This window comes from Equus caballus, chromosome X (assembly GCF_041296265.1).
Source record: "Equus caballus isolate H_3958 breed thoroughbred chromosome X, TB-T2T, whole genome shotgun sequence".
Taxonomy (NCBI): domain Eukaryota; kingdom Metazoa; phylum Chordata; class Mammalia; order Perissodactyla; family Equidae; genus Equus; species Equus caballus.
In genome coordinates, this window is record NC_091715.1 from 140,597,262 (window position 1) to 140,609,650 (window position 12,389).

The window sequence follows — 12,389 nt, forward strand, 5'->3', positions numbered from 1 at the left end:
CTCTTTAGAAGAGAGACAGCAAGACAGAAATTTAAGGAAAGGAGGATAGAAAAGGATAGAATTGAAGAAAATATATTCAGTTATTTAAAACAAATGGCTAATTTGATAAGCTTTTGAAAAGTCCATTTGCTTTGCCTTTCAGATTTACAGAATATAACTAATTTATGAATATTTATTATATGTTTTATATATTAAATATTTACATGATCAGATATAAGATTAATAGACAAGATGTTAGGGATATGAAACTAAGATGGGGAAGGGGGAAAATTTCCCAAGCTACTCAAAGGCCAACTCTCGTTAAAAATAAATCCTCAGGGGCCGGCCCCAGGGCTGAGTGGTTAAGTTGCGTGCTCCGCCTTTGGCGGCCCAGGGTTTCACCAGTTCAGATCCTGGGCGCGGACATGGCACCTCTGGTCAGGCCATGTTGAGGTAGCGTCCCACATGCCACAACTAAGAGGACCCACAACTAAAAATATACAACTATGTACTAGGGGGATTGGGGGTGAAAATCCGGGGGGGGGGGGGGAAGAAGATTGGCAACAGTTGTTAGCTCAGGTACCAATAAAAAATAAATAAATAAATCCTCAATGCCTTCTTAATGGAGAGAGAGAGTGAAGGGAAGGACAGAGAGAGAAAGGAGTAGAAATGGACACAGAAAGGAGAGAGGGAGAGAGAGTAGGAGGGGGTGGGGAACAAAAACAGAAATAAAAGGGTTGAAAAAGAAGCGGAGAGAAAGAAAAGAGAGAAACTCCAAAGTTATAATAAAGAGCATATTTCATAATTTTGTATGAGACTACTTTGCTAAATTAAAAATAAGCCCCCTTCTATTTTTCATGTTCACATAAACAAGCTAGACTGTGAATACACACATAATATGGATTGTAGATTGAGCTTGGGATGACCAGATGCTGCTTTCTCGGCTTAGGTACAGGGAGTGGGTGGGGTAGGAAAGTGGGAAATTGCCTCATTTGGGAGACCTGCCAAAATGAAAGGTGGGTGGAGAGACGGGTGAAAAATAAGAAGCTCTGACAGGAAAGGTAGTAGAGCAACAAGATTGCGTGGGTCTTTGGGGACTGTTTTGGGGATTTTGGCTTTTACTCTGAGAGATGGGAAACCATTGGAGAGTCTTGAGCAAAAGAGAGACCAAATCTGACTTGTTTTAATAGGATCACTTTGGCAGCTGTGCTAAGAAGGCATTGAAGGGGATAAGTACAGAAGCAAGACTAGTTAGAAAGCTATTACAGTACTCTAGATCAGAAATGATGGTGGCTTAGATCAGAGTGGCAGCAGTGGAGGTGGGGAGAAGAGGTCCAATTATGGATATATTTTAAAGAAAGAATTGTGAAGGTTTGCTGATTGATTGAGTGTGTGTGTGTGTGTGTGTGTGTGTGTGTGTGTGCACATGGAGGCATGCATGAGGGAGGCAGGGAGAGAGAGAAGTCAATGATGATGCTTGGATTTTGAAGAATTTGATTTTGGCCTGTGCTCCTGAGAGCTACCATTTACTGAAATGGGTAAATCTGTTAGAGGAGCCAGTTTGGAGCGGGGAGGAGATGGGGAGAGTAAAAGCTAAAACTTGGACATTTTAGGTCAAGATGCCTATTAGATCCCCAAGTGTGATGTCTAATAGGTAATTGAATATATAGGTCTAGAGTAGTATAGGGAATCCTAGGTCTGCCATATCAAAATACCACAGACTAGGAAGCTTAAAACAACAGAAATTTATTATCTCCAAGTTCTGGAGGCCAGAAGTCTGAAACCAAGGTGTTGGCAGGGTTGGTTGATTCTGGAGGTTGTGAAAGAGAATCTATTGTGTGCCTCTCTCTCCTAGCTTCCAATGGCTGCTGGCAACCCTTGGCATTTCCTGGTTTGTGGATGCATCACTCCAGTCTCTGCTTCCGTCAGCGCATAGTGTCACACATCTCCCTGTGTGTATCTATCTTCTTTTTATAAGAGCATCAGTCATAGTGGATCAGGGCTCATCCTACTCCAGTATGGCCTCATCTTAACTAATTATATCTGCAACAACTCTGTTTCTAAAGAAGGTCACATTCTGAGGCACTCAGGATTAGAACTTCACCATATCTTTCCAGGAGACACAGTTCAAGGCATAACAAGTAGGAAGCCCAGGCAGAAGATATACGTTGAGGAGTTATCAGAGTCTGCACTATTCTTTAAAGACACAGGTTGGATGAGAATGCCAAAGGAGTGAGACAGAAGTGAGTACAAGCACTGAGTTCTGACATCCTTGAATGTTTAGACATTTAAAGGAGACTAGAGAGGAAATGACGTAGGAGGGAAACTGGAAGAGCAGCACGGCCTAGAAGTTCCATAAAGAGAGTCATTCCAAGAGGATGGAGTGCTTCACTGGGTAAAATGCACTGACAAATCCAGTAGGACTGATAATTAACTATTGGCTTTAACAACATGGGTAATAATTAGTACCCACCTTACAGGGTTGGTGGGAGGGTGTAAAGTTAATACTCTTAAAACCCTCAAAGTTGTTGGGCACAAAGTAAGAACTCAGTCTGTGTTGACTCTTATTTTGGAGTCGGGGGATGGAGGCCAGCACACACTCTGCTCTGTGAACTTTGGGTTCTAACCCACTAAGTCCATTCGAACAGCAGAGGACAGTGGTTAGAAAGCATCAGCTGTGGAGCCAACACATCTGGGTTTGAATTCAGGCTCCTCTACTTACTAGCTGGGTAACCTTGTGCAGGCTGCTCAATCTCTCTTTGCCTCAGCGTATCGACCTATAAAATGAAGATAACAATAGTCCTGACGTCATCGGGTTGTTGTAAAGATTAAACATTTTAAGAATGTTAAAGTGCTAGAAGAGTGCCTGTCACATAGCAAATCCTGTAGAAGAGATTATTTCTTATTATTATTTAAATGAGGATATTAATTTGAATGAACATATCAAAATTGCTCTGAGCAAGCTGTGTTGGTACACTGTTAGCATATATTTTCATACACACAAAAATACGCACTACAGGTACTTCATGATCATTAAAAAGATTTGGTTACATGGACTTGGGAGGTGCTGGGATGTCTTGTTTTCAATATAAAAGGAGTTTGTGAACTGAATTGGGGCCCACCTTGATTGAAGATGGTTATTTGGCTACATACTGCCTAATTTTAACTCTCTCTCCAGGAGAATATGTCGTCATGACAACCCACTTCCATCTTGAGTGAAAAATTGGCTACTTTGTAATGCAGACCTACTTGCCATGTATCATGACTGTCATTCTGTCACAAGTGTCTTTCTGGCTCAACAGAGAGTCTGTCCCTGCCCGCACGGTCTTTGGTGAGTGTTGTTTTATGGAGAATGGTGGGGAAAACATTTGCGAAGTCTTATGATGAGCAGTCAGAGTCGAGGCGGGTAGAAGAACCATTATTGGAGATAGTGGGAGCAATGCCTGAGCCCAGCATTAGTGACTGAGTCATCGGATCCTGGTGTTTCAGAGAAGTGAATTCTTAACAAGGAACTGGGAATAAGAAGAGGGTTGGAACAGTAAGGTTACTGAGATGCTTCCTGTCTCAGTCAGGCTTGCTCCAGGAGCTGGGGAGGAAGTGAGTCTTCAGTGAAAAAGAGAGGGAATTAGTGGGCAGAGCTGGAGAAGTGAAGGGTGAGAAACTAAGGTGACGACAGAGAAGTGGATTGGGGCTTTTTTACAACCCATTTTTTTGTCTGAGCATCTGACTTTGCTGCTTCTCCTCTAGCCTTTTTGGAAGTATGAATTATCTGACATTCAGTAAAAGCTACACAAAGTTCAAAGGGTTTTTCAATGATCAGAAATTTTCCTCAATACGAATTTACTGATCTCTAGGAAGGGATTTGCATATCATTAGCACTTTTCCCTGGGAGACTTAAAGCATATAAAACATTTTCTGCCTGTTTTTCCCACTGTAAGACTTTTTAGGAGATAAATATTAATTAACTTAAACTGCCTCCATGGCAGTGGTGGCTGTGAGGCATATGCTGAGTACCCACATAGAAGGCCAATGATTCTTTCAAATATCCTGAAGCTCCACTGTGTAGTTAAATAGTAAATGATGTTTCAGAAAGAAGCAGCCTTTTAGATCAAGTGGAGGAGGAGACAGCAGTGGTGAAAGAGAAAGAGTAATCTGTAAAGTGGAAACAAAGCTAAAACTAGAAGGGTGTAATATCATGGAAGTCAAGAGAGGAGAGTGTTTCAAGAAGCAGAGGGTAATCCTCTGGAGTGAGTTCTGCTGTGTGCCTAGGTAAGAGGCAGACAGAAACTGTCTGTTGGTTATGGTGATATGCTTGGTTGTTAGTGATCTTGAAAAGAACAGCTCTAGTGAACTGTAGGGAGCAGAGACTATATAGGAGTAAGTTAAAGATACCCATTTTGGGAAATGCAATAAACTAGATACCCTGAAAAATTCTTCCTCTACAGAATCCTAGAACAGCTACATAAAACATAGAAAACATTCTGTTTTAATATCTGAACTTATAAAAACTTAAAGGAAATACTCAGGGGCCCAAATGGAAGAAGGAACTGAAAGCTGGAGTGTTAATCACGTGAGCTGACACTGTCGTAGCGGAAGATGGGTGGATGGACTCCTAGTCTGGGTAAATGAGAGTGAGTTTTCAGGTTACGCAGAAAGGCTTTGAGCCTGAGTAAAGTTAAGGGGTGGAACTAGGATTGTGCGAGGCTGAATACTGGCCCCCAAAGACATCCGTGTCCTAATCCCTGGAACCTGAGAGTGTTACCTTATATGCCAAAAGGGACTCTGCAGATGTGAACTAAGTTAAGGATCTTGGGATGGGGAGATTATCCTGGATCATCTGGATGGGCTCTAAATGAAATCACAAGTGTCCTGATAAGAGTGAGGGAGAGGGAGATTTGCCTACAGAGCAGAAGGCAGTGTGGTGAAAAAAGCAGGAGAGATTTGAAGATGCTATGCTGTTGGTTCTGAAAGAGGAGGAAGGGGCCCCCAAGCCAAGGAATACAGCTCTAGAAGCTGGGAAAGGCCATGGGTTCTCTCTCTAGAGCCTCCACTGGGAGTGAAGCCCTACTGACACCTCGACTTTAGCCCCATAAAACTGACATCAGAGATTCTGGCCTCCAGAACTGTAAGAGAATGTATTTGTGTTGTTTTAAGCCACTAAATTTGTGGCCATAGGAAACTAATATAAGCATTCATCCCATAAATCCAATACCGTCGAAGGGTTATGCCCTCAATGCAAAAGAGCACTAGAAAAATACGGGAATCGGTGCAGGGAGACAACAAGGAAGCATATTGTTTTGGCCTGGGCTTTGTGTAAAATATAGGATTCCTTAAGAACTTATTTTTAATTCAAACTTGGCCTCATGTGAGTTTAGAGTTCATATTTACACTAACTGCATTGATGTGAGAACCTCCAAGATGAAATATTAATTTAAAAAGTGATTGCAAAATTTTTGTGTGACCCAACAGCCAAGAATAGCCAATATCCTCCTAAAGAACAAAATGGAGAGACTAGCCTTGTAAGATGTCAAAAATGGTTAAAAAGCTATAGTAAAGACGTGTGTTATTGGCACAAGGAGAAGAAAAATAAATAAATGAAACACCATAGAGAGAGTAAAAATAGACCCACATATATAAAAACTTGATTTATGACAGAGATGGCATTGAAGAGAATTAATTTGAGGTTAATCATGGTCTTAAATATAAAAGCTAAAAATGTAATGCTCTTAGAACTAAATATAAGACAATATCTTTGCAAATTTGGAAGGAAGAAATTCCTTAGTGCACAGAAAAAGTGATAACAGTGAAGAAAAAAGAATAAATTGGACCTCATCAAAATTGAAAATTTCCACTCATCAGAGGATAACATTAAGAAAATGAAAAGGCAAGCCATAGACTGAGAGAATATATTTTATAAATGTACAGATCTGATAAAACATATATTCCAAAAATATAAAGAATCCAATTTAAAAAACTGAAAAAAACATGAGCATTTTACCAAGAATATATATAAATGCCCATAAGCGCATGGAAAGACATTTAACATCATTTTATATCAGGGAAATGCAAATTAGAACCACACGGAGACATTACTTTATAAACACCAGAATGGCTAAAATTAAAAAGACTGGCAATTCCAAATATTTGTGAGGTTGAGGAGCAATTGGCGCTCTCATACTCTGCTGGTGAGGATGTAAAATGGTACAACCACTTAGGAAAACAGTTTGGCTACTTCTTATAAAGGTTAAAATACATTTACCCTAAAATCTAGGTATTTTACTCCTAGGTATATACCCAAGTGAAATGAAAATATATATCCATAAAAGGCTTATACAAGAATGTTCATAACAGCTTTATTCATGAAAGCCCCAAACTGGAAAACATCCAGTGTCCATCAACAAGTGAAGGGGTGAATACACTGCTGCATATGCGTACAGTGGATTAACAATATTGATTCACATAACGATTTGGATGAATCTCGAAAATTGTGTCGAGCTAAGAAGCCAGACACAAAATAGTACATAATATTTGATTTTATTTATATAAAATTCCAAAACAGGCAAAACTAAGCTATGGTGTTAGAGATCAAAGCAGTACTTTCTTCTGGGGGTGGTGGACTGACTGAAAAATCAAACTTTCGAATCGCTATGATGAATATGTTTAAGTAGTTGAAAGAAACATAAGAATTCCATCATATGACCAGTGTGTGGGGAGAGAGAGACAGAGAGAGCATGCATGAAAAAGCAAGCACATTGGAAATTCTAAAATTGGAATACATAGATAAAAACTCACTGGTATAGATACAGTTGAAGGGAGAAGGGAAAATTCATGAACTGGAAGAAAATATCTAGAATGAGGCCCAGAAAGACAAAAATGTATAAAATGCATTAAGAGAGAGAAACAACATACGATTTATTGGGAAGGTCTAACAGAGGGAATTGGAATCCTAGAAGGAGGGGAGGGAGAGAATGGTCCAGAAGAAATTTTTGAAGAGATAATGGCTGAACACTGTCCAAACCTGATGAAGGACAAATAGGCACGATTACAAGAAGGCCTATGAACTCAAGGAGGATAAATTAAAAGACATACAAACAGAGACACATTAGAGTGAGACTTTTGAAAACAAAAAACAAAGAGAAAAATCTTAAAAGTGGCCTGGAAAAAAAGTACCTTGCCTTTAAAGCCATAATAAATAGGTTATCAGTTGACTTCAACAGAAACAATAAAGACATTTTCAGACAAAAAAAAAAACCCACTAAAAATTCATTATCATCAAACTCTCACCAAATGGAGTTCTTCAAGCCAAAGAAAATTTGTCCCAGAACTGTTTAAGATGCATTTGAAAAGAGTGGGAATAATAAGTATCAATGAATGACTATTGAATGTATAAAAGAATAACAGTGGCTTATTGGGTGTACAATATATTTAGAATAAAAGACTAGACCGTAATGTAATGTATATAAGTTGAGATGGGGGTAGATGGTTTCATTGTCAGGGAAACGTGTAAAAATGTCAATATTTAATTTTCATAAGTCAAAGATGCATGCTGACTGAAACTCTCATACATCTGATGGGAATGTTAAATGGAACAACCACTTTACACAACCACTTGGCAGTCTCATGTAAAGTTAAACACGTGCTTGCCATATAATCACGCAGTTCCATCCCTAGGTATTTACCAAGAGAAAAGAAAGCGTATTCCAACACACAGACTTGTGTGTAAATCTTCCTAGCAGCTTTATTCATAATAGTTGAACATTGGAAGCAGTCCAGATGTCCATTAGTAGGGGAATGGATAAACAAATTATGTTCTATCAATACAATGGAACACTACCCTGAAATTAACAGGAATGAACTAAAGATAGATGCAGCAACGTGAAGGAACCTAAAGAATACTATGCTGAGTGAAGGCAGTTAGACACAAAATGAGTACATACTGTATGATATTTATATGCAACTCTAGGTGGAAAAATCTAATCCAGACTGAAAGAACGCAGAGCAGTGCTTACCTGGGGCCAAAGAGGGGATGAAGTGGCTACAAAGGAACCTTTGGGGTGATAAACGTATTCTGTAGATCATACCTATGAGAAAGGGCGCAGAGGGGTATTACCAGATGGTAGAAATCTCACAGGAGCACAGGTTACCACAAGACTATGATAGTGTAATGGTCTAAGGAGTACTAAAGATCAAGGAGAATGTGGACTCCTACCTCTTGAGCTCTTGATTCTGAATGATAAACCACCTCTTGAGAACCGAAACAGTATACTCAATAGGAGAGTCAGGTTTCAGTTCGGACCAAAAGAGGAAAGTGCATTCAGAGAAGAGGTGGAGAATATAGGTGGTCCTAGAGCAGCAGAGTTGGAAAGTTAGAAGAGTTTTGGAGAAAGGGGATGTTAAGAAGGAATGAGGGACTGGGTCATATTCAGTAACGTACTTTGTGAAACAGGATTCAAGCTGACTGACAATGCATTAACAAAAAGCCTTGCCCTTGTGGTGGTGTCTCAGCTCAACAGGTATATGAAGGATGATTAATTCTGATTGTCTCCTGGGGAGAGTGAGTGCTCATTTTGAATGCTGTGGTCTGAAATGTTTTAATTTTTGTATCCCTAGGACCTAACTCTATAAGGTACAGAATAGACAGTTGTTAATGTTGGAGAAAAGAAGAGAACAAGACCTATATTATCGATAATAATAACAATATTGTTACTGCAAGAAAAGAATATTATTCACTCTGACGGGAGCAAATGTGGTGCAATGCCATGGGCTATAGGCTGAGCAGAGCAGTTCCACTCATCACACAGGCACTAGGGGCCTACTCTGCCAGGTATTGTGTTTGCAGTTGAGCAGATAGAGACGAATTACCCATGGTCCCTGCTCTCAAGCAACTCCTGGTTTAGTGGGGCAGACATGTATAGTCAAAGAAGTATACTTTTAAGACTTTTAGAAGTGCTTAAAGGAAGTGAAGCAGGGCATTCACAAAAAACTTTCTAGAAGAGTCTTGAAAGAGAAGCACTGGATGGCAGGCCTGGATCTCTTTTAAAATGCCAAACCTCTTTGTCCATCCATGAAGTGTACCAAATGCTTGATTGAGGGTCTTACCAGCTCTGACTAGCTAAGAGCTTTTCACAACATGACAGTGCTAATTAAGCCCTAGAGGCTAGAGCTCTAAAAATCTCTACTGAGCTATGGCACAGAAACACTTGTGTTGCAGTGCAGTCCTCTCCGTCCATGCACTGGCACACTGCTGTGAATGTGCCAGGGTGGACGACTGCATTTGCTGATAACCGTAAATGACGTAACTTGTTTCTCCCATGAACTGCTCCTTGCTCGGTGTGGGCAGAGGGTTACTGCGCCCGGGGTCCATTCTCAGAGCTTAGCAGGCTACAAATTCAGACAGTTTGTTCATAGGTACTAGCTATGTGGCTGATTCCTGACAGAGCTTAAAATGTGTTTTTGCTAATTAGCCTTGACGACTCTCTGCCTAAGTTTGTGCAAAGGTACTCCTTTAAAGGGTCTCTCTGTTGAAACTGTACTAAGTCTTTTCCAGTCTGGGTTTTCATTTATATAGCAAGTATGTAAGTAAGGTACTCAAGAAAGCAAGATATGATGAAGCCCCAGAGACTGCACCACACATGCTGACTCTCTGGGTAGAGTTAATAGTTAATAGGCTTTATCTGCTTGCTCTTCTATGTAACGTCTCCCACCCCATTAAGACTTCCTTCCTGGGGCCAGCCCGGTGGCACAGTGGTTAAGTGTGCACATTCCGCTTTGGCGGCCTGGGGTTCGCCGGTTCGAATCCCGGGTGCGGACATGGCACCACTTGGCACGCCATGCTGTGGTAGGCTTCCCACATATAAAGTAGAGGAAGGTGGGCATGGATGTTAACTCAGGGCCAGTCTTCCTCAGCAAAAAGAGGAGGATTGGCAGCAGTTAGCTCAGGGCTAATCTTCCTCAAAAACAAAAAAAAAAAGACTTCCTTTCATGCCCTGCTTGACCCAGCTCATAAGGCTCACATTCCCCATCCTCTTGAGCATGCCAACGCTCAGAAAGAGGTTCTGACTATTCCTCCTTCCTCAAGTCTGGATGACTGTGGGTACAGCAACTGCCTCATCAAAACTCTGAGGAATAGAGACTGCATGGAATATTCGTGGCTGGGGAGAATGAAGGCACAGAGAGACTAAGGAAATTGCCCAAGATACAAAGCAAGTAAGTGGGAGAACTCAGGCCTTCTAACTTCTATGGAAGTATTCAGGACTAGAGTATTATTGCTAACAGTTAGACAATTATTATAATACAGTTTAAAATGTGATTATAATTAATTATATAATTATGACAATACTATTGCTATAATAACAGTAAAAATAAGAGTAATGTTTATTATAGAAGCTACTATTTATTGAGTGATTACTCCCAGATGGTGTGCTATGGGCTTTATACACATCATTTCGTGGGCTCCCCCAACAAATCTCTGAGTCTGGTATCAACACACACATTTTACACGTGATAAAGCTGAGACTTACTGGGGGTAAAGCACCATGTTCAAGGTCATGTTACTAGTAAGCGGGATTGCCGGAATTGTAGTCTATTTCAGTCTGACTCTACAGCTCATATTGTTAACCACAACACTGTATAGCTCATATGTATATCTAGAATATGAAAAGATTAGTAAAAAAATTTTAATAGAATTTAAAAGTGAATAAAGGAAAGTCTTAAATTTAGGTTAATAACACTACCAAGAAAAAGAATCAATTGATCGAAAAGCAAGCTCTTGTTTGGCAAAAACTCACAAGAACTAGATACTGGAACAGCTTTGGTTGTCCACAAAGCTCAATAGGACCTAGAGTGTGATGCAGATAAGAACCATTTTCTACAATAGTTTGTTGTATTTTTAGGAGAACATTGTCCACAATAAGGGAAGTGAAAATCCTACTGAGCTCAGACTATGTCCTGAGTCTTGGGCTCAGTTCTGGGCTGTTCAGAAAAGAACCAACTACCACACTGGGAAAGGAGGAGAAACAAGAGACAGGACTGACCATGTTCATTCTGGAGATGAACAGATTCATGAGGAACCATGGCCATCCTCTCCAACTCTCTGAAGGCCTATCCTGGAGAGGAGGGAGCAGGGTTTTTTTTTTTTTTTCCTGCATTGCCAGAGACAGAACTCTGAGATCAGTCAATGGGCTAAGAGGTACAGGAAAGCGGGTTTCAGCTCATAAGGTAGGTATTTCTAATTAAAAAGCTCTCTTACAATGAAATGGGTTACCTACTCGTCAGTGAAAATGTTTAAGCAGAGGCTAGAGGACAACTTTTAGAAGTGCTATACTGGAGATTCCTATTCCTGTGAAATTGGGATGGCGTGGTTACTAGGTAGAACTTTGACATTCTCTGTTTTTTCCTTTAAAGGGGCCCTTTTGAGTGGGGTATCTGGTAGGAAGTTGACGAGCTCATCAAATATGCTCTAAATGTCTTCCAGTGGAACTGGTTCTCATCTTTCCTCTCCCCAGGTGTCACCACAGTTCTTACCATGACCACCTTGAGTATCAGTGCCAGAAACTCCTTACCTGAAGTGGCATACGCGACGGCCATGGATTGGTTCATAGGCATCTGTTACACCTTTGTATTTTCTGTGCTGATCAGATTTGCCACTGTCAATTACATCACCAAGCGGAGCTGGGCTTGGGAAGGCAAGAAGGTGCCAGAGACCCTGGAGAGAAAGGGGAGATACAGCAAGCGTGGGGGCTGGGAAGCACTCCCTGAGAGAACTGTATTGGAACCAGGAGTGGGCAGCCTGCAGCCTATGGGAACTGGCCAGGGCTGTGAACTATTCACTGGGGTCATCAGTCTAATTCTCAACTGGAGTGCTTCTTGGCAATGTGGAGTGTTTGCTGGGAGAAAAAAGAAGAGGGTAGGTATCATGGAGGGTTGGTGTCTTATCGTGAGGGAACAAACCTAAGTGTGATACTGCTAGTCTCGAGGGGAAACCACTATACTGACAAAGTCACCCGGAAGAGTGGACTCTATCTTCAACCTGGAGAACAATCTTTAGGGCCACCTCTGCCCCTCACTTTCCAGTATGTTCCCATCTATAGTCAACCTAAAGTGATTGCCGTTCCTTCTGTGTCTTTGCTTAATTTTTACTCTCTACCTGGAATGTTCTTTTCTTTTTTCTCTGCATAGTGAAGACCCACTCATTCTTCAAGACACAGATGAAATGCTATTTTCTTCACAGAGCCTTTCCAAAATCATCCAGGTAGCTTTAGCTTTTCTTGGGGCAGGGGTGCTCCTGATATTAAAAGCATTTCTTTGTATTAGAGTTATTTGCCTGCCTCCTCGCTAGACTGAACTTCTTGAGGGCAGGGGTTTGCCTGCATGATCTTTCTGACTAGCCAGCATCCTTGCATAGCATCTGA

General features: G+C 40.9%; 1 protein-coding gene across 14 annotated transcripts in view; it reads left to right on the top strand.

Annotated features, from left to right (window-relative positions):
* The window catches only part of LOC138921855 (gamma-aminobutyric acid receptor subunit alpha-3-like), an 85,858-nt gene that overhangs the window by 58,173 nt on the left and 15,296 nt on the right, over positions 1–12,389 (top strand). For 5 of the 14 annotated variants that reach the window (XM_070257437.1, XM_070257448.1, XM_070257449.1 and 2 more), the window contains one exon: positions 11,484–11,884. In XM_070257437.1, the coding sequence (XP_070113538.1) occupies positions 11,484–11,884 (401 nt within the window). Of the gene's footprint in view, positions 1–1,834; positions 1,932–2,096; positions 2,223–3,157; positions 3,311–11,483; positions 11,885–12,389 lie in introns of all 14 variants that reach the window. The other 9 variants (XM_070257444.1, XM_070257440.1, XM_070257446.1 and 6 more) reach the window with 4 other exon arrangements.